Source organism: Meleagris gallopavo, chromosome 22 (genome assembly GCF_000146605.3).
Source record: "Meleagris gallopavo isolate NT-WF06-2002-E0010 breed Aviagen turkey brand Nicholas breeding stock chromosome 22, Turkey_5.1, whole genome shotgun sequence".
Taxonomy (NCBI): domain Eukaryota; kingdom Metazoa; phylum Chordata; class Aves; order Galliformes; family Phasianidae; genus Meleagris; species Meleagris gallopavo.
Genome location: NC_015032.2, coordinates 1346888 through 1371486, shown reverse-complemented (window position 1 = coordinate 1371486; position 24599 = coordinate 1346888). Strand labels below are relative to the sequence as shown.

Genomic DNA, 24599 nt, shown 5'->3' with positions numbered 1-24599 from the left:
GGCCCGGCATGGCTGAACTTAGGCCGCTCCCCACCCAACAGGGATCCAACACGGCTCTTTCCAGCAGAACAGCACTTTTATTTCTAACATCACCCCGTTTGCTCATTTCATTTTCAGAAAGTGGACAGTGGGATTGCTTGGTACAAAGGGAATAGGGATTCGTCCTGGAAACCTCAGTGCCAGTTTGCAGCTGTTGTGGGGGTTTTACTTTAGGTTTGGGGGGAAATGGGTAAGAAGTATGTAGAAGTGTGCATCATTTTTATGTCCCATTGCCCCTCTTGCTATCATCTTGTAGTTGAAAATTTGAATTAATCTTGCTAATCTCATCTGAATCAGTCATCTGAATATATCAGAAATTGCAGCGTAACACAGACACCTTTTAATAGCAACAAGACCAATTTCCCACCCATATTTTGATTTCAAGCCCCAGATACAATGATTGGTGGTAACCGCTTTAAACTAAGACCAAAGGACACAGCAGGGCCCGGGAGAACCAGGTCAGAGTTCGAACCGACTGTGTACGTGTTTGGATTTCAACTTGTTGTATTTGATGATCAGATCCAGTTTACTGTGCCCAAGAGTCATTCTTTTCTCAGCCCCGTACGCACTGCTCTTTTCCGACAGCATGTCCTCAGTGAGTTTATCATAGGAAGGAACTACAGGCTTTTTCTCACGTTTTGGCTGGTTGTACAGAGACAGCAAGTCCAATTTCCCTTGTCCAAAACTCTGTCTTTTCTCCATCCCATAAAAGCTGCTGTCATTTTCTGCTGCTGGTTCCCCAGAGGTAGCAGCAGGCCCTTTCTGCTTCGTGCTCGGCCCGGTGCTGTTGGTGCCTTCAGAAAGGCACTGCTGTGTTGGCTCCTGCGTCAGTGTGAAGCAGTGGCCGCTGTTTGCCCTGTCATCTCCTTGGTAATAAGGTTGGTAGGAACCAAAGACAGGGGATAGCTCTGGCTGCAAGAGCGTCGTCCCTGTCATGAGATTTGGTTTGTGATACAGCGTGGATTTATTTGGAGGACTGTTAGCTGAATCTGGTGGCTCCCCTTGCTGCGTAGGGCAAGTGGGCTTCAGAGACGTATCATCTTTCCCCTTATTATCACCAGAATCAGGGCTCAAATCTTGCCTGTCCTGGTGAACGTTGTGGCTGGAGTTTTTCATGAAGGGAGACATTTTTATGCTTTTGATGCTTACATTGGAGAGGCTGCTGGAGGCGCTCAAGGTTTCTGCGTCATTCATGTGGATGGGTTTCAAAAGGAAATCGTCACCTTCTGAGGTGATCTGAAGTGAGGAATCTGGCACACAGAAGCTGGTCACTGCTTTGGACTCTGCATACAAGTACCGAAATTCCTTGTCAAACTCTGCGACTATTTGACCACGGAAGTGGGTTGCCAGACTGGTGTGGACTTGGCTGCAAAGCCACGTGAAACTGCAAAAAAAGAGAAAAAAAATCACATGTACCTTCTGTTCACACAGACACCTGGCATTGATTTTGACATCTAAGTGATGTATCGCTGCCCCATTCATGTTTCTAAATTAACACCTCTTCTGAAGTATGCAAATTGAGGTTACATGTAGCAATGGCTACATGTTATATAATGACTTAAGGTCATTTAATTTCAGCTTGATGATATGACGTGTATGAAAATATAAACAACAGACAAGAGTTATCCTCTACAGTGAGTGTATCAACCATTAATACACTAACAGTAGGTCTTCTTAGCTTTGTAAAGGGTGCAGAGCAGCAAATGGGCCCTGTGTTAAAAAGCACATCAGCATGTTTCAGGCTGTTTCTTCTTCATCTTCTTACTGCTAGCACTCTGCCCACAGACAAGCATCTTTTCCCACTCTCAGTCCCATTCAGGTGGTGGAGAACACCAGTGAAACATTCATGGGTAGGCTTGTCAGTCAGTGTGGGAGGTGTGGGTTGTATCCATTGGGCAGCAGCAAGGAGACCTCCAGCTGTCTGACAGTGGAGAGGCTGTGGGTCATTGAAACACAAGTCCATGTAGCATTCATAGAGTCACAGAATATTCTGAGTTGGACAAACCCACAAGGATCATCATGTCCACCTCCTGGCTTCACAGAGGTCATGGGAGGATATCAAGGCATGCTTGGACTTCCCTTGCCTCAACATGTCCTTCATTCTTATGTCCGTAAGATCTGCAACATGGTGGACTCAAGGGGGCTGCTCAGTGAGGTGGGAATGCAGATATCAAGCACTGTCCTGAGGAGCAGAGAAGGTCTCCAGAGCCCCAAAGGGATAGCAAAGGACAGGAAAACCAATGTTGTTTTCCGTAAGTATTGCCATGAGATTCCCTAACTCATTTTATCTTTTCCTCACCATCCAGTTAAGAAAGATGTGGCGTTAGAACTGAGATCCTTTGGGAGAGCTTGTTATACTCTTAGAAAAAAATAAAATCAGTTTTGTTCCAGCTGATGAAGTACTTTCTCTTATTACCAGTCTGCATATTTGCCTTACCTGTTTAACCCTACCTGTTGTTTGTGCCAACTGTAACTTAAAGAACTCTCTGCTCCCCACTGCATGTCTACAGATAGTAACCGCATTTCTCCTCCCAGTCCTCATTTTCCTCGATTAAACAGGGAAGCTTCATCTATACGGTAAGCTTCACAGGCTCCTGGATATCCCAATTCTCAGCTTCTTCCTTTATTCTCACTGTAGTAAACAGACTAATTGTGTTAAATGAAGTTGTGGGCAGAAGTGCCACCTTAAGGCTGCGCTATCAGTTGCTAAAACAAGATAGCATATCTTGACTCACAAGAGTAGAGTGAAATCACAGAAGCCATGGGAAAGCAATTGCAATGGGAGGTTGCATTTGTTCCCAAGTAAATGTCATCTCAGGACAAGATGCTGACCCTGTGTTTTGGGACCTCATCGATGCTTACGTTATAATACAGCTATCTGGGAACTCAGAGTAGGAAAAGCAGCTTTTGGCTTCTTCCTGAGCAGTACAAAGTCATTATGGTTCATAATGATGTAAGTCACAAATTACAAAAGGTATAAGAAATAGTACTCAGTAATAGTCTGTGGGATTAATGTGTGGTCCATGGGCAAGCTAAGAGAATTCCTCTGCATTGGTGTTTACCATGCGGGAGCTTGGAGTGGTCCCTGCCCTGAATCCACCTTTATGCAGAATGAGAGGATGAGTCTCACATTGAAACCTATGTAGAAGAAGTGAGAGAACATATCAAAACATTTGCAGGACCACTTAAAATTAGCTTGAGAGCACCAGAGGACAAAGCAGCTCAACAACTACATAGGATGTATAATCTCTCACTTGAAAGTGCCTTAATTATCAGAAGGTTGCTAATGTGATAGAATTTTTTTTCATGTTCCAGACCATTAAGATTCATAACCACACAGCACAAATTAGCAGAGACTCTTTCTAAAGAATAGAATTAATGGCCACATAGGTAAATACAATATAATAGCAAAGGTGGCTTTTGTAAAGGAAAGTCATCTCTCACAAAGCTACATGAGTTCTTTGAAGAAATCTGAGAGCCCAGACAGGGGCAATTTCATGTAGTCCATATCTACTTCCTCAAAGGCATCTATCTCAGGAGCACTGCCGGCTCCCAGGGATGCTGCTGTTCCCATCTGTGTTACTCACAGCTACTGCCCTTCTATACAGGTGTGCTGTGTCCACACTTTGTAGTCCTTAGAACTCCAGATGCCTCAATGCAGGACTGACCCCCCAGCATTTTGTCACCCCTAGCATGGCACAGCACTATTTGGAGCCATCTATTGAGAGGCCTATAGCTGCTCATAGGCCATGAGGCTGTTGAAGACAGCTATGGGATGCCTGCACAAACACCTGAGCTCACTTGAACTCCTCAGAACCACAAATGGGCTAATAGGGCCTAGCATCCATGCTCTTGAGGGAGCAGCCTTGCATCCCTCAGATTGTGAGCACCATCCTGTGAACCATGGGAGTAAACAAGTGGAAGACAATGCTGCCATCCCTGTCCACCCACATCTACTGCTTTTGCTAGGAGAGCTGGAAGCAGAGCTGAGCAAGAGGCTGGCTAGGAGGTTTCACGTCTCATAGACTCACATAGTCTAGCAGGAGCATCACTATAGCTACCCATCAAGGCTTCTAGCCTCACTTTAGCAGCGGGCAAACAACAGAGCTTAAGTTTTCTTTCCCTCTCTGGACACCATGACTTCCACCTTCTGCCTCAGTCTTCTCCCACCCTCTGGCCCAAGGTCCGTCTCCCTAGAGCAAGGCATGAGGCACACCCAGCTCTCCCTGCCCTATCACAGGAACCTGCCTTTCCCCCAAAAGGTAGAACCCCCTGGCCTTATGACTGTCCCACCACTGATTCCTCTCATGGCTCTTCCTTTCCTCAGTCCAACTGGAGTACTGCAGTTTCCTGTGCTAATGTAACAGGTGCTGCCCTCTCCACATCCCAACAAGACCTGATGCACCCTGACGTGATGAAGGAGCTCTGGATTTGGCTGAAGCACAGCTCTCTTCCTCGCCATCATTTCCATGACAGGATGATGTGGCCTTGCCAGCCATGGCTATACCCATCGCTACAGCTTCCACCCAGCCCTCTGCCAACAAACTCATGTTCTTCAGCCTCTAGTGGGACGTGGGACAATGCAGGCCAAGATCTGGTGTTTCTGTATGCAATAGGAACACCAGAAGTATGACAGCTGTTGGCAGTGCATGGCTAGGCATAGCATGCTGCCATGCTACCCAAAGCCATCTCTTGGAGACAACTGCACGCTGAGGACAGCAGGCAGTCACTTCGTGGGACAGGGCAGGGCAAAGTGGAAGTCTCTCATACAAACTGACAAATGTCTTTCCTCCATGAATGCCATAGAGGAAAGAGCCAGAGAGTCATAGACTCATAAAATCACAGACTCATAGATTGGGTGGGTTGGAAGGGACCTCAGAGATCATTCAGTTCCAACCCACCTGCTGTGCGTAGGGCTGCCAGTCACTAAATCAGGCTCCAGATCAGGCTGCTCAGGACCCCATCCAATCTTGGCCTTGAATGCCTCCGGGGACGGGGCACTCACACTTCTGTGGGCAGCACTGCCAGGGCCTGACCGTCTATCAGTGACTATCAGTGAAAAATTTCCCCAACATCTAATCTAAATTTCTCCTCTTATAGTTTAAAACTACTCCCTCTTGTACTATCACTATTTGCCCATGTGAAATGTTGAGTTCCTGCCTATTTGAGTATGGAAGGCTGCAATGAGCCTTCTCTTCTCCAGGCTGAACAAGTCCAACTCCTTCAGCCCATCTAAGGCAAAGGGAAGCCAAATGATCATTCCTGATCTATTCTGGGATAAAAGTGAAGCACTGAATGAAGTTAATGGGTTACAAACTCAGTGCAGACAAGAAGAGGTGCTTCCCCACACAGCACAACACACAGCAAGCTGAGGATCTCCTCCCTGCAGAGCACTTAGGATGCTGAAAGTTCACGAGGGATCAAAAGCCATAGGATTTTCCTGCCATTATTTGCTTCCACAAGGGACCATTGCACAGGGAGAAGCCAGCTGCAGATCGCCCCGGGGCCGGCGCCTGGGAGGCTAGAGGGCAGAGCAGCCCTCCCTCGGCCTTGCAGTCAGGCAGAGCGGCAGCAGAGCCCCGCACAGCCCCGTGCAGCTCAGCCCTCGGCCGGGAGATGGAGTTACAGCATCACTGAGGGCTGCGGCAGCGCCTGCCTGGAGCTCCGCGAGTTTCAGACGAGGTGTGTCGGCTCAGCAGCATTTGGGACAGCGAGGTCAACCCCTCTGTGTGCCCCTGGGGGACCGCATGGCGGCCGGGGGTGCCGCTGCCTTCTCACAGCCGTGCCGTCGTTCTTTGTGCTCAGCCGCTCTGCTTCAGCTTTGTCCGGCTGAGAAGATAACAACTTTTTTTTCCTGTGTAATTCCTATTACTCGTCTTCATTATTTTCTTGCTTTACGCTGTCTGCCAAGGTGTTCTGTTCTCATTCTGTGTGCCCAAACAGCCTCTGTGCATCACTGTTCAACACAGGCACTATCTAGTACATTAAGCATACTTACTATACATACTATTTCCAGACATTTAATTTCATGTTACATTTCCTCTCTAATATCTGAGATGATAATAATCTGTTTTTATCATGATAAGCTCTTTAAGCTTGTTTCCAATGCATTTGCAATCATTTTCATCCCTGTTTTTACATCTTTTATATATAACTATATATAACTATATGTAACTATATATAAATATATGTAAATATATATAAATATATATGAATATATTACAGTGCAATGTATTCAGTTAATTTGGGCATCCCATCCTGGTTATCCCTTATTGCTTATTCATCCTCACTTCACCATGCCTCGTCTCTTCCTTCTGGATTCAGTTTTTATTTGTACACCTAAGGACTTCCTCCTCTTTGATTTGGTGTGCTCTGCAAAGCTTTACATCACCTATCTGCTGGCACTTCAATGCTTTACATTTCAGCCTGGGGTTTCTTGGCTGATGCGCTGTGCTTTCCATTCCCCCTGCACTCACTTTCTGCTTAATGGCAATTCATTTCTGAGGATAACTGCTCACTGGGTTAGATCTGGAGCTCTCTCTTAAAAGCTCTTTCCTCCTGTGTGGGGCACAGCTACCTGAGGGCACGAGCACTTCTCTCCTGAAGAAAAGCCAAGCCTCCTCCGGCTTCAAACCCTTGTAGCTTTACCTTCCCTCTGCCAAACACCTGTGCACTTGTTTTTGCCTTCCTTCGTGCTGAAGCCAGGGGTGGAGTTTTGTAACCCTCTATTAGCTTTCTTCCCTTATTTTTCAGTTTCATTGGTCGTGTCAGCTTCGAGCCCAGGTACTGAGTTTTTTTCAAGAATATATAACAAACAATGAGCTCTTTCCTCCTTGTGCCACTGGCAGGACGAACTTTGACCATCTTCCATTTTCAGCTGAGAAACCCCCTCTAGGGCAGCACAAACAGCCCTGGAACTGCCCTCAGGCTGACAGTACCACCTCTTTTCTCTACTGCTAGCCTGGCAAATGTTTACTCAAGTTTTCCTGTTCAAAATCTGCTTAGCTCTAGCCCCATTTGCCCTTGGGCTTCTCTCTCATCTGCTGCACTAATAAATATATTTGTGCCATTCACTCTGTCAGGTTAAAAAGTGCTCAGGGAAATGCTATTTCTTCTGGTGCCTGGAATGATACTAATTAGATGCAATTACATTTAGAATGTTAGATTATTGCTTGTTCTGGATATCTGCTTAGCTCAGTGAGCCTTGTTTTCCTTTTTAATGACAGGAATGTCCCTGTTAATGACAGGAAACGTAATGGTGAAGAAGGGAAGCAATGGAAATATTTAGTCAGAAGAGGGAATCTTATGGCTACAGACGTGGGGAGAGGTCAGAAGTTCAGGCATGATATGAGAACCTATGTGAGGAGAAAGTATTCTCTTCTTACAGCTGAAGAATTAAGAGACACCGAATATCTGAGTAGTCAAGAACAGAGAAAGAAAATACTCCCCTGCAAGAAAGGGTGTGGGCAGACCAAGCACCCAGATGGATTCACTGTCAGCACTGTAGTACGTACTGAAACTTGAGGGGATCTCAGCTGCTATTCCGTATCTGCACAAGCAGCTTCATGAATGAGAGTGCACCCATTACATCAGCAAATCAGATCCAATGGGGAGGAACCGCACGGGTCTGAATTTGAAAAGGGTCCTGAAATAAACAGATGCAGTTCAACAAGGAAGTACTGAAAGTAAATAGATGTGGGAAGGCTCAGACAGGATGACAGCAAAGAAGGAAGATGAGATGAAGGACAGTAGAATGAAGGATGGCAGAGGCATTTGGATCGAAATTATGGAGCACTAAGAGAAGCCAATGGTCAGTGCGTGTATAGGTTCTTGGGTGTAAAGTAAATGAGCATCTAAGTAGGAAGCTGAAAGCAAACAGGATTTTCTTGGTAGCCTCATAAAATGCTTCCTCTACCACCTTTAGAAAGGAACAGAGAAGTAAAAGAACATTTCAGTACATGGCTGTGGAAATTAAGTTAGGGAAAGGATGGTAAATTCATAAGGAACTGGAAAAATGTGGAATATAATGACCGTATGGAAGAAAGCTGAATTCCATCTAAACCTAAATAAAATGTGACTGCTGTGTGATGTAATGCAGAAGATCTAGGGAGGTTTGAAACGAGAATCTGAAGCAAAGCCGGATGTGGCTCTGGGCAGCCTGGTCTGGTGGTTGGCGACCCTGAACATAGCAGGGGGGTTGAAATGAGATGATCACTGTGGTGCTTTTCAACCCAGGCCATTCTGTGATTCTATGATTCTATGATGTGCAGAATAGTTTGAAACTGCCCACTCTAACTTAGGAATAAAAGCAAAAATGTATTCTGATGTAAGGACAGGAGTAAATCAATGAAATGCCAGTAAGGATTTAGAGTCAACGAGTAACACCTGAAAAAACAAAGCTGTGTTTAGAGAAGTGGTCAGTGCGGGGCAGCCAGGTCAGATACACACACATCCACAGATTTTCTAAGCTAAAGGGACAGATACTGTGAGATGCCTGAGCTGGAATGATGACTTTGACACAGCAATCATCTCAGAAAGGGACTGGGGAAAAGAAACTGAGAAACAGTGTAACTGAAGTGTAGAAATTTTACAGAAAGCATGAATAGGGGATATGTTGCTGGGGCAATGGCACAAAGCATTAAAGAAAAATGAGTCAAATAATGTAAATAACGCATCATCAAATGAAACGTATCCCTGCTAGATTAAAATTCCACTCTCAAATATGGAAAACGTAGGAGTGGGTCTGTACTGTGATCTGAGAGCACTGACAGTGCACATGGTGTGCTAAGGGGCACGTCCTCTGCTCAAGGCAGAGGAATATAGTCAGTTATACCTGCACTGAATAGGGGCCATGACTAGGAGAGCTGCAGAAACTGCATTTTGTCCTCTATAAACGACTGCTTTGGGGAGAAACTAACCAGAAAACCTACAAAAGGAGAAATAGCTCCTTCGGAAACGCCACTCTGCAAAAATATCGATGAGATGCACCTATCAAATATACTTTCAGGAGGAAAGTGATCCACAACAGTAATGTTTAACTGAAAAGAGAAAGTGAGGAACGCTATTAATAAGAAATTTAAATGAGTAACCGAAGAGGTTAACTGCTTGAGGCAGCGTGAAGGTTGTTTAAAGATGCTATATTGGAGGCTCAGAGCAAATATACCTATCAAAATAAAGACAACTTAACGCATCCAAATGTCACCAGAGTCAAAAGGCACAGTAAAAGAAAACACTAAAATAAATAGCCTTCAAAAAATGGAAGTCAGCAATTTTCCAATTATTAACCAGAGAATAACCTATCATTTCAAACTGAACATGGTAACAGAGGAATGGAAGTCGTCAATGTGAACCTTTCAAAGAGCTACTGAAAGCTACGAAGCAGCCAGGCTTATTTCCATACTGAACAGACTGGTAGAAGCAAACAGAAAGTAACATGATGAGATGCATAAATACCTATAATCATAACGCTGAAGACTCAGCATGTTTTTGTGGAAGGAAGCCATGCCTCAAAGCCTGCTGCCGTTCTTTGTAGGAGGCAGTGAGCACACAGATGTGCACGATCTGCTTGGTGTAGGATGGGTGAATTTACAGAGATCTGGACACAGTCATTCATCGAGGACTCTAAGAAAGCTTAAGTGATCATGGAGCATAGAAGAATGTCTTCCCAAGGAGCTGATGGAAGATGGGAAGCAAACGCTAACGATAATTTTAATGTACCCACTGGAATCCCGCAAGTTTTGGAAAGTTGTATGAAAGCAGTTTGTACCCAGCAAAATTGTCCTGGGAAAACTGGATAACATAAGAAGCGGTGAGAGGATTTTATGCTATAGTGACATGATGGTGGACAGAATTCAATGTCAGTAGATGCAAACTGCTGCAAAAATCTGATGTTCTCTATATACTGATGAGCTCTCAGATATTAGCACTTAGGAAAGTGGTCAGAATTGCCATGGACAGTTCTAAACAAGCATCATTGCTGTGCTTTGCACTGGTCAGAAAGGCAAACAGCAGGCTGGGAACTGCCACGGTGGAGACAGGGAGACAAAGAGAGACATCCCCCTTACACCTATAGTGAAGTATAGTGAGTGGGGATATCCTGGCCTCCTCCTGCAGTTCTGGTCAATTTGTCTCTCAAAAGACAGCAATAATGATTAAAGGTCTGGAAGTTGTGCCTGAGAAATGACTGAAGAGCTAAGGATACTTCAGCTGAGATGATTCACACAGGGATTGTAATGGAGGAAGATGAAATCATGGATGCAGTCAAGGAAATAAATAGAGAACAGTGATTTACTGTTCCCGAGTTATGGAAATTTGGGGGCACCAAATATAATTGTACAGCAGTAGACTTAATGTAAACACAATAGATCACTTCACACAAAGCATAAATTATATTGCATAACTCATTGCTAGAGGGTGTTGTGGAGGCCAAAGACAGAACAATCAAGGTGGGAAAAGTCTGCTGTGGGAAAGTGAACATGAAGAAGCACGCACAACATCCAGCCCCAGAGGTCCTGAAGCCTCTGATCCTTGCACACAAGTCTCCTGAGCAAAGCATTTGGCTTTATTCAGGCATTGCTCTCGTCCTTTGAATCTCATTTTCCCAACCGCAGGGAGAGTTATTTATCTGTCTGCTATACCTGGTACAGTGCCAAGCTGCAGTGTACCTGATTTTTTCCTGCGGAAATTTTTCTGTCCAAATTCCATAGACAGAGACAATTTCTTACAGTCCAGAACATGGGGTGGTTGGTGGGACAGCAGGGAATCAGACATAAGGCCATATCCAACTGAGCTTGCTCTAGAGAGAGCAAGCAGGCGTTGGATCCACAGCCCTGCTCCAGGTCAGCAGGAGAGGAACTGACGCAGGGAACTGATCTGTGTTTCAAGCAATCCCCTGACTCAGGGCAACGGGGAAATTAACAAAACCTTCTCACGGCCGTGGAGACCAGCCCAGCAGACACATGCCCAACTTTAGCCATTTAAAATGAGTGCTTTCAGTTATCCAAACCCCCGGTGCAGTCAAAAGAGATGGAGTGATGTTTCCAGGCACCCCCTCTTAGATCCTTGTCTTAGCGTGGCCAAAATGCCAGCAAAGGCACTGCTCTCCATATTGTTTAAATAGAAAACTGACATAGCCAGTTGGGATCGAGTACTTCTATCTTTTAGTGGCAGAGGTTGGTAGAAGGATAACTCTACACTCAGTGGTGATGCCAGCAGAAGGGAAGTGCAGCTCGGAGCTCCAGCACCAGCGGCTCGCTGGATGGTTAGTGGCTCTGGTAGGGGATGGAAAAGAGTAAGAGAGAAAGAGAGAGAGCAGTGGTCAAGGAGACCTGGTGGAGGGAGGATGAAGTATTGCTGGGCACCAATAGAAATGGCCAAACAATCCGTACTGGGGAGTTGCACTGTTTGTGGTGGACAGTACAGTGTGCAACAGCATGAGGCAGTGTGAAGTGAGATTAGAGCTGCAAAATTAGGATAGGTTTAACAGCAGGAGGTTTCACATCCAGAGAAAGGCCAATGCTTCAAGGGGATGAGCTGTGGAGAAAAACTTCTTGGAAGAAATAAGCAATTACTTCCCAGAATTAACTACCCTAAATGATTTGACCCACAAGAAAAGATGCCATTCAGGATGTGGGCAGGAATGATGCATGAGACTCAGTTTAAGAGGCAGAAGTGGAAGAGCCACTTTGTAATGCTGCTCACATTTCAACCCTGCTGTACAATTTCAACCCTGTGGTGGGAGAGAGCAATCTAAATAAATGTAGCACGTGCATATTCAATTTCAGGAAAGGTAACTGGGTAAAAACACTGACTGTACAATGGCAGCTGAAAAATTCAATGAAAGCTGGTCACTGTCAGGAATAATAGATCCAAAACAGATCCAGAAGGGAATAAGTAGGGAAGCACTCTCCAACAGGCCTGATGCAAACACCGTGTGCACTGTGGGAGGAAAGGTGGGGCAACATCTGACCTGGTAGGGCGTTTTTTACACAATTAAGAAATCAGGTGATACTCATAGACAGTTGTTTCCAGGAGCTGTCAGTGCTGGCAGACAGGCAGTTAATGCTATCTGATAACAAAACAGCAAAGTAAGGCAAGCTGGTGGAGTGAAGGATGAAGCACCAAAGTGAAAACTGACACTTATAAAGGTAAGAACAGCTGTACATCTTTATCACGGGGAAAAGAAAATAGGAATTATTCAGTATTATGCCGCGTCAGCAGTTGCTGTTTTTCTCACCTGTATGTACCAGCAACAACTTGATCGCAGTCAATCAGGACAAACTTCTCCAGAACCTGGCCTACAAATTTCTTGCCTGCTTTGCTGTAGTATGTGTCTCCACTCAGACATCTTATGCACATGTTCTGAAATCAAAGAAAGCAGAGATGGTAAAGGAACACACACTGAACCAAACTGGAATGTTCCACAATTTGTCAGCAATGAAATCTCACGCAGGATTGCTGTGCCCAGAGGTAGAATGCAGCGTGGCAGCAAGTGTTTGCTGGGTCCCACATCCCACGTATTTGATCACAATGCATGCTTCTATAAAATAAAAACGCCAGCAAATATGAACAAGTTGTACTTAGGTGCAAAAAAAAGAAAGAGAGAATTCAGCGATCCTACAGATCATTCCTGAAGTATGTAAAACTACAGTTTATTCCAGAATATTGCTAATACTCAGCTAACCTCACTAGTTTGTGGCTCTGCATTAAAGCTAATTTCAGACTCAAAACAACTGTTTTTCCATCAAATTGAGTACACTGCTCTGATTTTCTATACTGACAGACTTCTTAAAAAAATATTGCTCAATATAAGAGATTTACAGAAAAGTATGTCCATGTTTTAAGACTTACCTTTTATCGGTATATTTTAAAACGGTATTAACATTTTATGTGGCTGCATTCAGGTGAATGCAGAGCTGATTCTCACCTGTCTTAAGAGTTTCCCTGATCCAACTTCAGCCATGAAACCTACTGTCCAGCACAAAAAAGGAAATGAGGTTCCTGGTATCCAACAGGAGCCTTTGTCTTAAGGAGAGGTTTTCACCAATAATATGAGTTATTTGCACCTGAGGTGGGGCAAACTGGAGAGGAGAACAGCTGCTGAAAGCAGTTACTGACAGATCTATAGGAAATGGTGCCAAACAAAACAACTCAAGCATCTGTGAGGCAGCACCTCCAAGCACCTGCCAGCCCCTTCTGCCCCTCCAGGCCAGTTCATGGCCACCTGCAGTGGCCTTGGCGCGCCGGGAAGTGCCACGAACTGTTCCCACTGCATTTGGGCAGGCACATCTCTCTGTGGGCAGCTCATCGTTGCCCAGTGCCAGCATCCACAGATGAGAACGCTGTGGCTGTAGTGGTCACTATAGGTGGCACAAGCTGCCAGGGCTGTTTTGCTCCTCTGCAGAGGTGGGTGCTGGCCCAAAACACGCAGCATCTTTCAGTCCAGCTAGAAAGCAGTTTTTAACACCCAACTGGCAGGCTGAAGACAAAGGACAAAGGTGTAGACGTGGCACTGAGGGACATGGTTTAGTGGGCATGGTGGTGATGGGTTGACTAGATGAATTTAGTGGTCTTTTCCAACCTAAACGATTCTGTGATTCCATGACAAATAGTTGTGATTTGCCTGCAGACGTCCTCCGCAGTGCACAGACCCACATCCCATCTATCCTCTTGCTCTCCAGGAGCTGCTCCTGGGAATGGCTGTGGCCTCTCCTCCTCCAGGGCAAGATGAGCAGTGTGGGCTTGCAGGGCTGCCTGTATGCAGCCAGGCACCGGCTGGCCCAGTCTCTGGCCTCATGTGCAGCTCCTGGCACAGAAGTTGTGCCTCAGGGAGGAGCTGGGGGCAACCAGCTGCGGGAGGCCCAGCTCAGTTCTGCTCCCACTGACCTTCCTCATCTGCCAGAGCCCTGTGGGCAGCAGGTGGGCTTCCTGGAAATGTCTGCTGGGAGCTCAGCACAGGAGGGCAGAAAAGGCTCAACACACACGTCATGCTGAGGAAGTCTCTCTGCCCATGCAATGAGCACCATTGCTTTCAGGGCTTCATGAATCTCCTCCAGACAAGGGTCCAACTGATCCTACAGTCTATCTCCTGTCGTAGGCCATGATAGGGAGATGGGGGAAGAGCAGGAACGAGGCAACCATTTATGATGCTGCCCCTAATGTTACTTGTGGTTGTCCAAGTACTTCTCCAGTCTTCTCTTGTGCTCATTAAAACTTTTAGGAGGGACAGAGTTGAAGCTTCACGAGCTTTGCACTGTGGATCCCACTTATTCTTGCAACCCAGAACATTCCTGAGTTGTCACCTATGAGAAGGGATGAACTCTTTCCCCATGATAACAGTTAGGCTTTGGAATGCATTACCAGGGCAGGCTGTGCCATCTTCGTGCTTGAAGATTTTCAGGCTGACCTCTCAGGTGATCCTTCTTTGAGCAGGATGCTGGATTTAATGACTTCCTGAGGACCCTTCCAACCTGAATTGTCCTATGGTACTATGAAATGCCACCACAAGTTGCTGAAATAGAGCAAGATATGCTTGGGGAGGTGATCACCTAATCCTGTTGCCATTCAATTCAGGAATTTTTTTTTTTCCAGTGCTCAGGTTTCAGTAATAGTGGTTCTCATAGAGAGGAGCTTCCTTTTCCCACACGTAAGTTGAAACAACTACAAGTAAGAGATATCCCATTGGTTTATTTCCATAGTGCACCTTCACTCCCTCTCTCCTTTCCAAGACTGGATGAGTTGCTGACATCTGGCTCAATTTTTCCATCCTCTTCTTCCCCTTGGCAATCCTGACCTTCAGCTGTCCAAGCAAGATGAGAATCCTGCAGTCTTGCAGGAAACCCAGACCACCACGTGTCATTGCCACTCAGCTTACTTTTAGCTTCAATGCATGTCCCTTTGAAAAAAATACAAAAACCTTCTGCTGGGACTGCTGCCAATGCTTGATGCACTACTGTCAGATCTGCTGATGCTCAGCAGCAATATTCAACACCATTAGGCTCACAAAAAGTTCTTAGAAGTAAGAAAATTCCCCATTACACTCAGAGTTCTCATTAATTATTCCAGATGGAGATTTACCATCATATCCGGTCTTAACCCAGAACCAGGAATAAAATATGTACATTCATTCCAGTTAGATGTGAATATCAGAGCACGTGTGTTAATGTACTGCTTGAGATGCAGCAGCCTAAGGGGCACTTCACATTGAAACCTGCAGATGAGTCAATGAATGGGGGAGGAAAGCTTTAATTAGCCACTAAAGCACGAGATGTGACATCAGGTCTAACAAAAAGACATAGGCATCCCCAAGGATGTAAACCAATGCTGACTTTAATTTAAAACGATGGCCAGATTCTTGGATAAGAAATGAATAAAATAGATTTTGAAGAAGTGGAATTTATCAGCCAGGTGACATTAGGAATGCATTTGTTTATGAAACAAAGCAAGAAGTAGTTTTCTCTAATAGCTGCCATGGCAAGAGGCAAGACAAAATGGATCTGACTTGTGGGAAGTGAGAAAGGACAGAGCATCACCAACACGGGGAAAGAAAGCTGCATCTCTAAACTGCACTTTGTGTAGACAGGTTAAAAACGAGGAAGAAATTAGATGTTTGCAATTGCATCTATCTGTATTTAAAATGCTGTAAAACATTGTTTTTGAGCTTTCCCAAGGTGAGAGAAAGATGAAATGGATGGCTGGAAGAGTACCAGCCCCTCCCTCCAGGGAAGGCATGAAGGAAGGAGCACAGCCAGTAGTGTCAGCCTTGTAGGACTGAAAAATGATATCAAAATCATCCTCCACTGGGAGGTGACAGCCAGAAAGGTTATATGGGGACAGCATGATGCTGGGGGACATTTCTGAGCCTGGGAGTTTCTGAGCCAAAAGTGCTTATTTCACTGCAATATTAACTCCTAGTACATATGTGGGCACCACATATGGATTCCCCAATGAGTGGGGAATCAGGCTCTTCACAAATCCTTCATGAACTCAGGGACCAAAAAGAATCACAAGCCCAGAAATAAATCCTGACATGACATTTTTAACTTCTGGTTTTACACTGAGAGCGTGCAATAGGGCTTGGAGGAAATGGTGGGTTCTGCATCAAGACATCCAAAGGGGCACACAGCTTTCCTTCCCCACACTTTGCCACAGAGCTGCAGTGTAGCAGCTCTGGACAGAACCTAAAGCTGATCTGAAGGGTCTCAGGGATCTGAAGATCTAAGAGCCAGTTAAGTCTTGCAATTCAGTTTCCTAGGGCAAGGACTGAGAGAGGTCAACAGGTAGGTCCCAAAGGCCAGGCAGAATGAATAGAACAATCAATTTTTATCGATTCCAAGACTTGGTTATCACATCTAGAGTGTGACTGAACACTTACTGGGAAACTGTCCTTAGTGAGAGACATTTTATTGCACATTTCCACGAAATGCTTCAAGTACTCTTCATCCAGGATCAGGTAAACAGGAACGTGCCGTCTGCTTGAGGCCTCCAGCAGGTCACACAGTATTTCCATGTCTGTAAACAGATCCATCACAATTGCTATAACCTACATGGGAGAAAAAGAAAGAAAAAGAAAAAAAAAGAGACGACAGTTGAAATGTACTTTAAACTAAGAATGAAGTATTCAAATCTCCAAAGCTACAGAGTAGCAATGGCCACATGAGCAAAAACTGCTCCTGGAACTTTGCATTTAATAGCACTTGCCCCATCATGAGGGCAATCACTCTTAATAACTATGAAGACATTCCCCATCCTGCTGCCTCCTGCCTCATCCATCCGTCCTTCACAGAAAGAAATAGCTGAAAGGGTTATGCATGTGCACAAACTCAGTGTCATTGGTGCAACAAGTACGTATTGCCTTAAGCAAATGTGCCAGAAACATAGCATGCAAACAGGAAGAACTGAGACTGACCAAAACTATGATTCATTTGGTGTAAGAGTGACTCCGTACATGACTAGCGTATGAACCCAGAGAAGCATGCGTTCTTCACGAGGAGCACACTGACAGGTAAAGGAGAAGGTATGTAGCTCAAGTACTCTCATGTCCTTGTTCCAAAATCACATCCTACGGACACCAAACAGAATCATGGAACATACGTGGGAAGGGACCCTTCCCCTTCCCTGCTGGTGGCACTTCTGCTAACACAGCTGGGGATGCAGCTGGCCTTCACAGGCACATCAGTGATCTCTGCTTAACTTCTTGTCCATCAGTACCCCTTTCCTTCTAGGACATTCTTCTAGAAAGCTGCTTCCTAGGCTGCTGCTCCCACTGTGTCCTGCTCTGTGTAGTCGTTCCTTCCTACTGTGGGACTGCAGGACTGCAGGACTGTGTATTTGTCTTTCCTAAAATTCATGAGGTTTCCATCAGCCAATTTCTCTAGCTTGTTGACATCCTTCTGAACAGAAATCCTACCTTTGAGCTTATTGACTGCTCTTAATGTCATATAGCCTGCAAGCATGCTCAGGCTGTACTCTATCCCATCCTCCAGATCGTTAGCAAAGACATGAAGCAGTACTGGCTCCAGCACTGATCTCCAGGGAACACCATTAGTTAGGCTTTGAACCCCCTCAGTGCAGCTATCAAGCCCATTTCCTTTCACCCATCTCATGGTCCACCAGTCCAAACCATGTCTTAGCAGTTTGCTGTAAGTGAACTACAGGACACCACGTCAAATCTTTGTTAAACTCAGGGAACACAGTGCCTGCTGCTCCTCCCTCATCCGCACCATCTGTCATCTTCTCATGGAAAGGAATTGTGTCAGACTGGAGCAATGTGTGCTGGCATTCACATTCATATCTTGTTCTTCCTGTACCTGGATTTATGTTCCAGGATGCACTTTCTTCCTCAGGAGAGAGGTGAAGCTGACGTGCCTGTAATTCCCTGGGCTCTCCTTACAGTTCTCGAAGATGGGTGTGGTGTTTGCCCTTTTTCAGACATGAATAACCTCCCCCAATTGCAATGCCATTTTGAAGATGATAGAAAGTGGCCTCACAATGACATCAGCAGGCTGAAAGAATCTGCCTCGTAAGTAACGTGGAAAAGAACGTACGCATCGTTACAGCAAGGACTGCCTACAGATCACTGGGCCAGAAAGATCACGTAGATGGGGCAGTTTACAGGCAACTGGCAGCTGCTCAGAGCTCAGGCTCTGGTGGAAATCATTGACTACCCAGTCATTTTTTGGCAAAGACACAGCAGGACAGATATTGACTACGAGTACATTCATGATGGTTTTCATACAAAAGGTGAGAGGCAACCAGTGGAAGAGCTGTTCTGAATTTGACTCTGCCTGTAAGCAGATTGATTGTTTAAAGTGTATTTCTAAGCACGACCATGAAGTAGCAGTTAAGAATCCCAAGAGTGGAAAGAAGGAATGGCATAAAAATTAAACAACAACAACAAAAAACAGATTTCAAGAAAGTCCATCTCAATACACTGAAGATAAGGTCTTACGAAGAAGAAGGATTGAATTGAAGACCATGGCAAGTCATCCCACTGATGTAAGGGGAAAAGCTGTTCCACTTTATCTCGCAGAAATACTGCAGACAACAGCAATGAAGCCATTATTCGGATTGAGAAGAGACTGCTGAGATCCATCTGCTGGTCATCACCATTAGTGACGGGAATAGGAGATGGGGGGACAGCTTGGAGACTGAAGGACCCGGAAGCAGAGCGCTTGCTGAGCTGGAAAATTAGCCAGGCCTGATGAACTTCACCTGAAGGCGCTTATGGAGCAATCCTAACAATCCTAGAGACCTAGGCCTTAATCTAGTATCAAGCAACACTGAGAACTCAGGGAAGTGGTCATCACACTGGGGGACTGAAAAAAGTGAAGTAACAAAGGATTTTAAGACAGGCTGCTTTCATTTCAAAAGCTAAAGAAATACTGGAATTACCAACCAAGAACTTTAGTTCTTACCATATCTTAGAAGTGAGTAAGATAAATGGTTCATAGGTCTGATTTTGAGTTTCTGCACCCAGTATGGGATGTCCAAACAAAGATGACCCAAAAGCTCCGAGTTTTGCAGTGAAACTCCAATGGCCTACTTCACCCTGCCACTCAATGCTTGTGTCCTGCCCTTGTGCACAATCTGAGACAGACCTTGTTCCTGCTGCCCATCATACGCCCAGGAGGGTGGGAAGCCTGTCTGGACCTCTTCTGCTCATGCTAGAGCATAGCAATGAACACAGTACTCTATAGCAACCCTACGGAGGGTGGCATGTAGGGTGAGCTTTCCTCTGCCGACTTTCATGGATGGACAAGGTTTCTGGCTCTATCTGAACTGTCCCCAAAGACCATCTTGTTCACATACCTCGACTGACAGTGGTCCTCTTGCAGGAGACTCCAGGCCCAGCCAGCCACAGAGGGATGTGAAGGAACACCTTCCTGGAGGCAGGTGTGATCACAGGCAGGTATGTGGGATACAAGGCAGCTGTAGGAAAGTGATGTACTCTTCCCACAAGCACTAAAAGCCATTCCTACTGTCCAAGCCAAAATCATGTCTCCTTCACCCTCTCACCCTGGCAGATATGAGCTTCAGAGCCTGACCCCGAAAGGTATTTTTCATAATTCTTGTTGCTCTTATGAGGCTCTGGCAAACCAGGATTTCATGCTGCAATCCCACCACTCATCACAGTCGGCCCTGTGTGCACTGTGAAGGTAGTGAGAAGCATCTTCAGCTTCCCAAACTGACTCTGCTGTGCTGTCAGCATTGGGTACTGCTGAGATCCTCAAAAAAGAGCAGGACTACTTGACCCTGTCTTTCCACATTTCAGCCAAAGAGCAAGGGTTGCAAGACCAGGCAATTCAAACGACTTTGGTAGGCTACTCATCCTCTAATGAAAAAGCATCAAGAAAAAATCTGTAGCTCAAACTTTGTGTGGGGCCCCAGGCATGTCCCTCTCAGACACACTTGCCTGAGATAGCCCAGTTCATCTCCAGCTTAGCTCCTGGGGCAGGCTTGGCCCTGAAGACAGTCTTGGAAGGTCAATATGATGCAGTTAAGAGAGGCTGTTGATTCTCTGGCCTTGGCTCCTCCACGCTGAAAAGCCCCACATGTGCCAGGTGGGTGCAGCAGGTTACATCAGCTTGCTTTTCTCCAGCATTTTTCACAGAATTCAGGATTTTTGCACAGCAGCACAGACACTGTGCAGTGCTTGCTGTGAGAGGGATGCAGCTGAGCAGGCACTGCTATGGCTGCGTGTGGCAGCATGCTGTCACCGTGCTGTCACCACGGGCACGGTGGGGCACAGCTGGCTGCCAGGCAGATCTGCATCTCCTGGCAGTGCTGGGGCAGGGCTCTGGCGTCACTGTGGGAGCAGGAGCCTCGGGCAGCAGGGCAGCAGCTTGTGCAAGCTGGGTGGAGCCCCACACCACAGCCAGACTCATGTTTTCCAAAATGGGCCTTCACCTGGCATTAGGAGGTGGAAGAAATGCTGGCTCCATTCGTGCCCTCCTTGCATGGTAGGTTTGCACCCGGTGGTGCTGGTGAGCACTCAAAGCCAATGTCTGAGGAGGCCAGTGGCCCCACTGGCACTGCACACTGCAGTGGGGACAGAGGGGAGGATGTGTCCCAGCACAGCCCCACGTGGTGGAGGAGCAGATGCCCTTAGGGTCCCTTGTACAGAGCCTGAGTGCCACAGGGCAACTGCAGCTCCAATAACATATCCTCTTGGTAAACAAGGCAGGCAGCTCTAGTAATAACATCGGCTCAAAGTGGAAGTATTGGCAGCCTTTTAGTATCTAAAGGGGGCTATAAGAAAGAAGGGGACAGGCTCTTCAGCAGGGTCTGTTGTGATAGGACTAGGGGAAATGGTTTCAAACTAAAAGAGACAAGATTTAGACTGGATGTAAGGAAGAAGTTTTTTACAATGAGTGTGGTGAGGCACTGGCACAGGTTGTCCAGAGAGGTGAGAGATGCCCCATCCCTGCAGGCATTCAAGTCACATTGGACAGGGCTCTGAGCAACTTGATGGAGCTGTGGGTGTCCCCATTCACTCCAGGACCACATGGACCTTAAGAGTCCCTTTCAAATCAAACGATTCTATGATTCTATGATTCTATACGTCTTGGGAGATGAAGACCCTGGAAATCTTCCCCTTTGAATTTTCCTAAAAGTGAGATTTAAAGCCTCAAAGCTTCTGCACTGAAAGTGCTGAATCCTCTCTCTCATTCAGGCTCCTGCCATCTTCTATCTCAAGCTTACAAGCAATTAAGTCACCCAGACCTAAATGATACATGTCCATGGGTGCAGAGGTGGGAGCTGCAAGGCTGGGGCTGGCTCAGGGCCTCCCTGCTCCTCACTGAAGACACGGCAATGACAGCTGCCCACGGGCTCTGGAAAATTCACACCTTGCCGTCGTAGGGTGAAATCATGATGTTTCTGCATCAACTTCTGGAAACTCAAATTCAGCAATTACTGCAGTCATCACTTGGGGAATTACAGCACTTAGCAGCGCCCCGCTGGGGCTGCCATCTGTCTGGTTTCTAACCAGCACAGCTGGTTTTACTGGTGTTTGCCAATAGCAGTGTGGTTTGGGTCATTACTGTAGTGCTGCCATTCCAAGCAATACATTGCCTCTCTGGGGGACCATCAAGGACCCTTCTGCTGTCACTCACAAATGCAGACACACAGCCAGGTCCAAGGTGTACAGGAGGAGTGAACAGAGTGCGGGCAGCACAAACAGCTCACCCAACAGAAGGATATTATGAGAGCATTTTCAAATGCAGGCTGAGGTGTGGCTATGCTTCATCTTCTTATGTCTGCAAAAGGAAAAGCTCAAATCTGAAAATACACCTCCAAAGAAGCTGGTAAATGCAGCCAAGCAGAAAAACAAACCGCACCAGCAAAAAGGACCAATGAAACAAATGCCCATTTTGATCACTTGTCAGGATGAATACGCTGTTGCAAAATAGGCAGAAAGTATTTGCAGAACATGGCAAAGGAGCAAGCAGCTCCCTGCACAGCTGCTACTGGCACTTCAGGCAAAAGGTGCTTCCACCTCTGGTCGCTCTTTTAGCACTGACAGACATACACCTAACATCCTTTTGGGTGGTTTGAAGAGCAAAATGACTCAGTAACTGCTTAAAGATGAGTAACTGGGGTTGTGAGTGAGCTGGAACTGCCGTCAATCAGAGTTAATCAAGGGAAGTGCTGGCAGGCTGCTAACAGGAGCCAGCAGAACATGGCAAAGAGCCAATAGATGGCTGAAAGCTCATTAGCACATTTCATACAACAGCCAAAAATGACATACGAAAATCTCCAGCTTGGACACAACGAGCTGAAGAATGTCAGCGATTTTCTGAGCCAAGTGAGAATGAAAAGCTCAAAATGCCCTTAGATATAAAAAAGCCCCCGATGTGCAGCCTCCCTGCAGCTTCAGGGAAGCTTCTGTGAGCTGAAGAGCAGCAGGATATTTTTCAGGTGTTTAAAGGATCAAAATGTTGTCCGAGATCTGAGACACGTGCTAAGAAGCAAGGGGCCATTCGTTGGAATCATTCACTTTGTGCATTCTACCATGGCTGTGCCTTAATCCCCACTGCTGAAAAGCATCATGGGACCCTTCAGGTGATGGAAGGTGCGTAAACCAGCTGCCGTAAGGGCAAACAGAGCACTTTGTTGGTTACTTCCTGGATGAAACTTCCTATATTTACCTACAGGGCGTTATCAAAATTCAGCATGAAACACTGCAGCCAAACTGTCCTCCTTTGGGCAAAAATTGGAGATTTCCACTTTGTGCCTGTATTTCAGCCACACACGGCTGTCAGGTGCTGTTAAAACACTGCCCAGCAATTGGAGCTGCTGCACGGCCACAGCTTCAGCTGCTCACTCTGTTCTGCAGGTGGTGGTAAAGATAACACCTTCCTTTCTGCTGTTGGCATTCCTGACACAGTTAATGTCCTGGCTTAGCAGTTCTGTAGTTCCTGCTTTCTCTACCGGGTATCTAAGGAATGACTGGAGAGTGAAACAAGAAATTACTGGGGTGATAAGAGTAATTACCCAGGAGCTGACCGATTAGAAATGAACTTTGCACTGGAAGTTAGCTCAGTATCCCCGAAGTTGTGAAATAAAATAGCACAAAAGAAAAATGAACACGGAAGAGATTGAAAGAACCACAAAGGGGATAAGGTTCATAAAAGCTGGAAATGTGCCTGAGTGGCTGCTTTAGCACGCTGTATGACAGCGGAGTGAAAAGAAGAAGAAAATCCCCAGCAGGACTGTGCTCGATAGGCAAACACTGCAGCTGCACGGTGCTGATGGCATCTGAGGGCTGGAGATCCCACCTAGCAGGAACGGCACCACGGGGCAAAACGGGCTGAGCTCACCCATCACACAGCAGCACACATGGGGTCTGAAGACATGAGGATGTGTTCTAGTCTACCCCAAACCATAGGCAGGGCTTCTCATCCCACTGGTTTGCTCTGGTCCTGCGTTCTCCTGCAGCAACCCCCCCGTGCTGTTCTCCTGTCCCACCTCACGAGGGGTCCAGAGGCCAAGACAGCCCTGACCCGAGGCCGCTTGGTGGGGAACGGATGAGGCACAGCTGCGGGCTGAGAACAGCTGAGCAGCAACACTGCACAACAAGCCTGCTGCTTGCTGCGGGCTTCGGTACCGCGCTCTGCACAGCCACAAGCACAGACTGAATGCCTTGAAGCACACTGCCTGGATGACATGAAATCCCAGGGGGAAAGAAATTACAGGGAAGGAAAGGAGTGGGAACAGTCGCAGATCTGATAGAGAAAGAGCAGCTGCACCACGCCAGGCATCCAGACTGCAGCAGCAGCTCGGAGCAGGCGGCGTGCAGCTGTAGGACCAGATACTGGGATTTGTGCCAGGACAGGAGACCCCAGTGCGCCCACACTGTGCCGTACATACCGTCTGTGCCTGGCTGATCAGAGACCGGAGCAAATCCTTAATGCTGTTAACTTTGTTTCTTTGGAAAATGATGGTGGCTTGAGTCTGGCCTGATACTGTGAGGATCGGCATCCCCGGCCAGCCCAGCTCCAGCTCCGGAGGGTGCACATCGGACATGAGCGGAAAGTAGGTGCCAGAGGTCAGCTCGGAGCAGAGGGAGGACCCATCTCCGTCAGCAGGGTCACCCTCTTTGTCTCTCTTTGCATTGGCCTCCGGAAAGCTTTGGCTTCTCTGCTGGCTCATATACTCCATGTCCAGGGTGGAAAGAAAAGGCAGCTCCCGTTCCTCAGCGACGGCGCTCATGTAGCCACGCTCCCCCTGCTCCAGGAAGGCGTCGACGGCCAGCCTGGCTGTCTCGCTGTGCTGCAGCACCAGCGGGGTGGGCTCCCTCCACCACGGCTTCTTCAGCTGCTCCAGGCGGTTCTTCAGCGGCCCCGACACCCCTTGCTGGCTCCCATAGCTGCGGTGGAACTGAGGCCTCACCTCTACTGCCAGGTAGTTGAACATGACCAGAGCTAAGCAGCGCCTCTCCTGCTGCGTTAGTCCTCTGAAGGACTCCAGGTAATTTCCGGCCCCCTCGCGCCTTCCCGAGTTCCTCCCAGCAGGTTCCTTCGGCGTTCAGCATCAGCTCCACTCCTTCGCACGTTAAT

The 24599-nt window shown here is 46.7% G+C and overlaps 1 protein-coding gene across 1 annotated transcript; it reads right to left on the bottom strand.

Annotated features, from left to right (window-relative positions):
- Nucleotides 1-44: 44 nt before the first annotated feature.
- FAM83C (family with sequence similarity 83 member C) lies at nucleotides 45-24567 on the bottom strand (the record flags this gene model as incomplete). Its single annotated transcript, XM_003211916.4, has 4 exons — nucleotides 45-1423; nucleotides 12275-12399; nucleotides 16412-16579; nucleotides 23911-24567. Coding segments are annotated over 4 exons (1875 nt in total), but the record flags the coding sequence as incomplete, so codon positions are not given.
- Nucleotides 24568-24599: the final 32 nt, after the last annotated feature.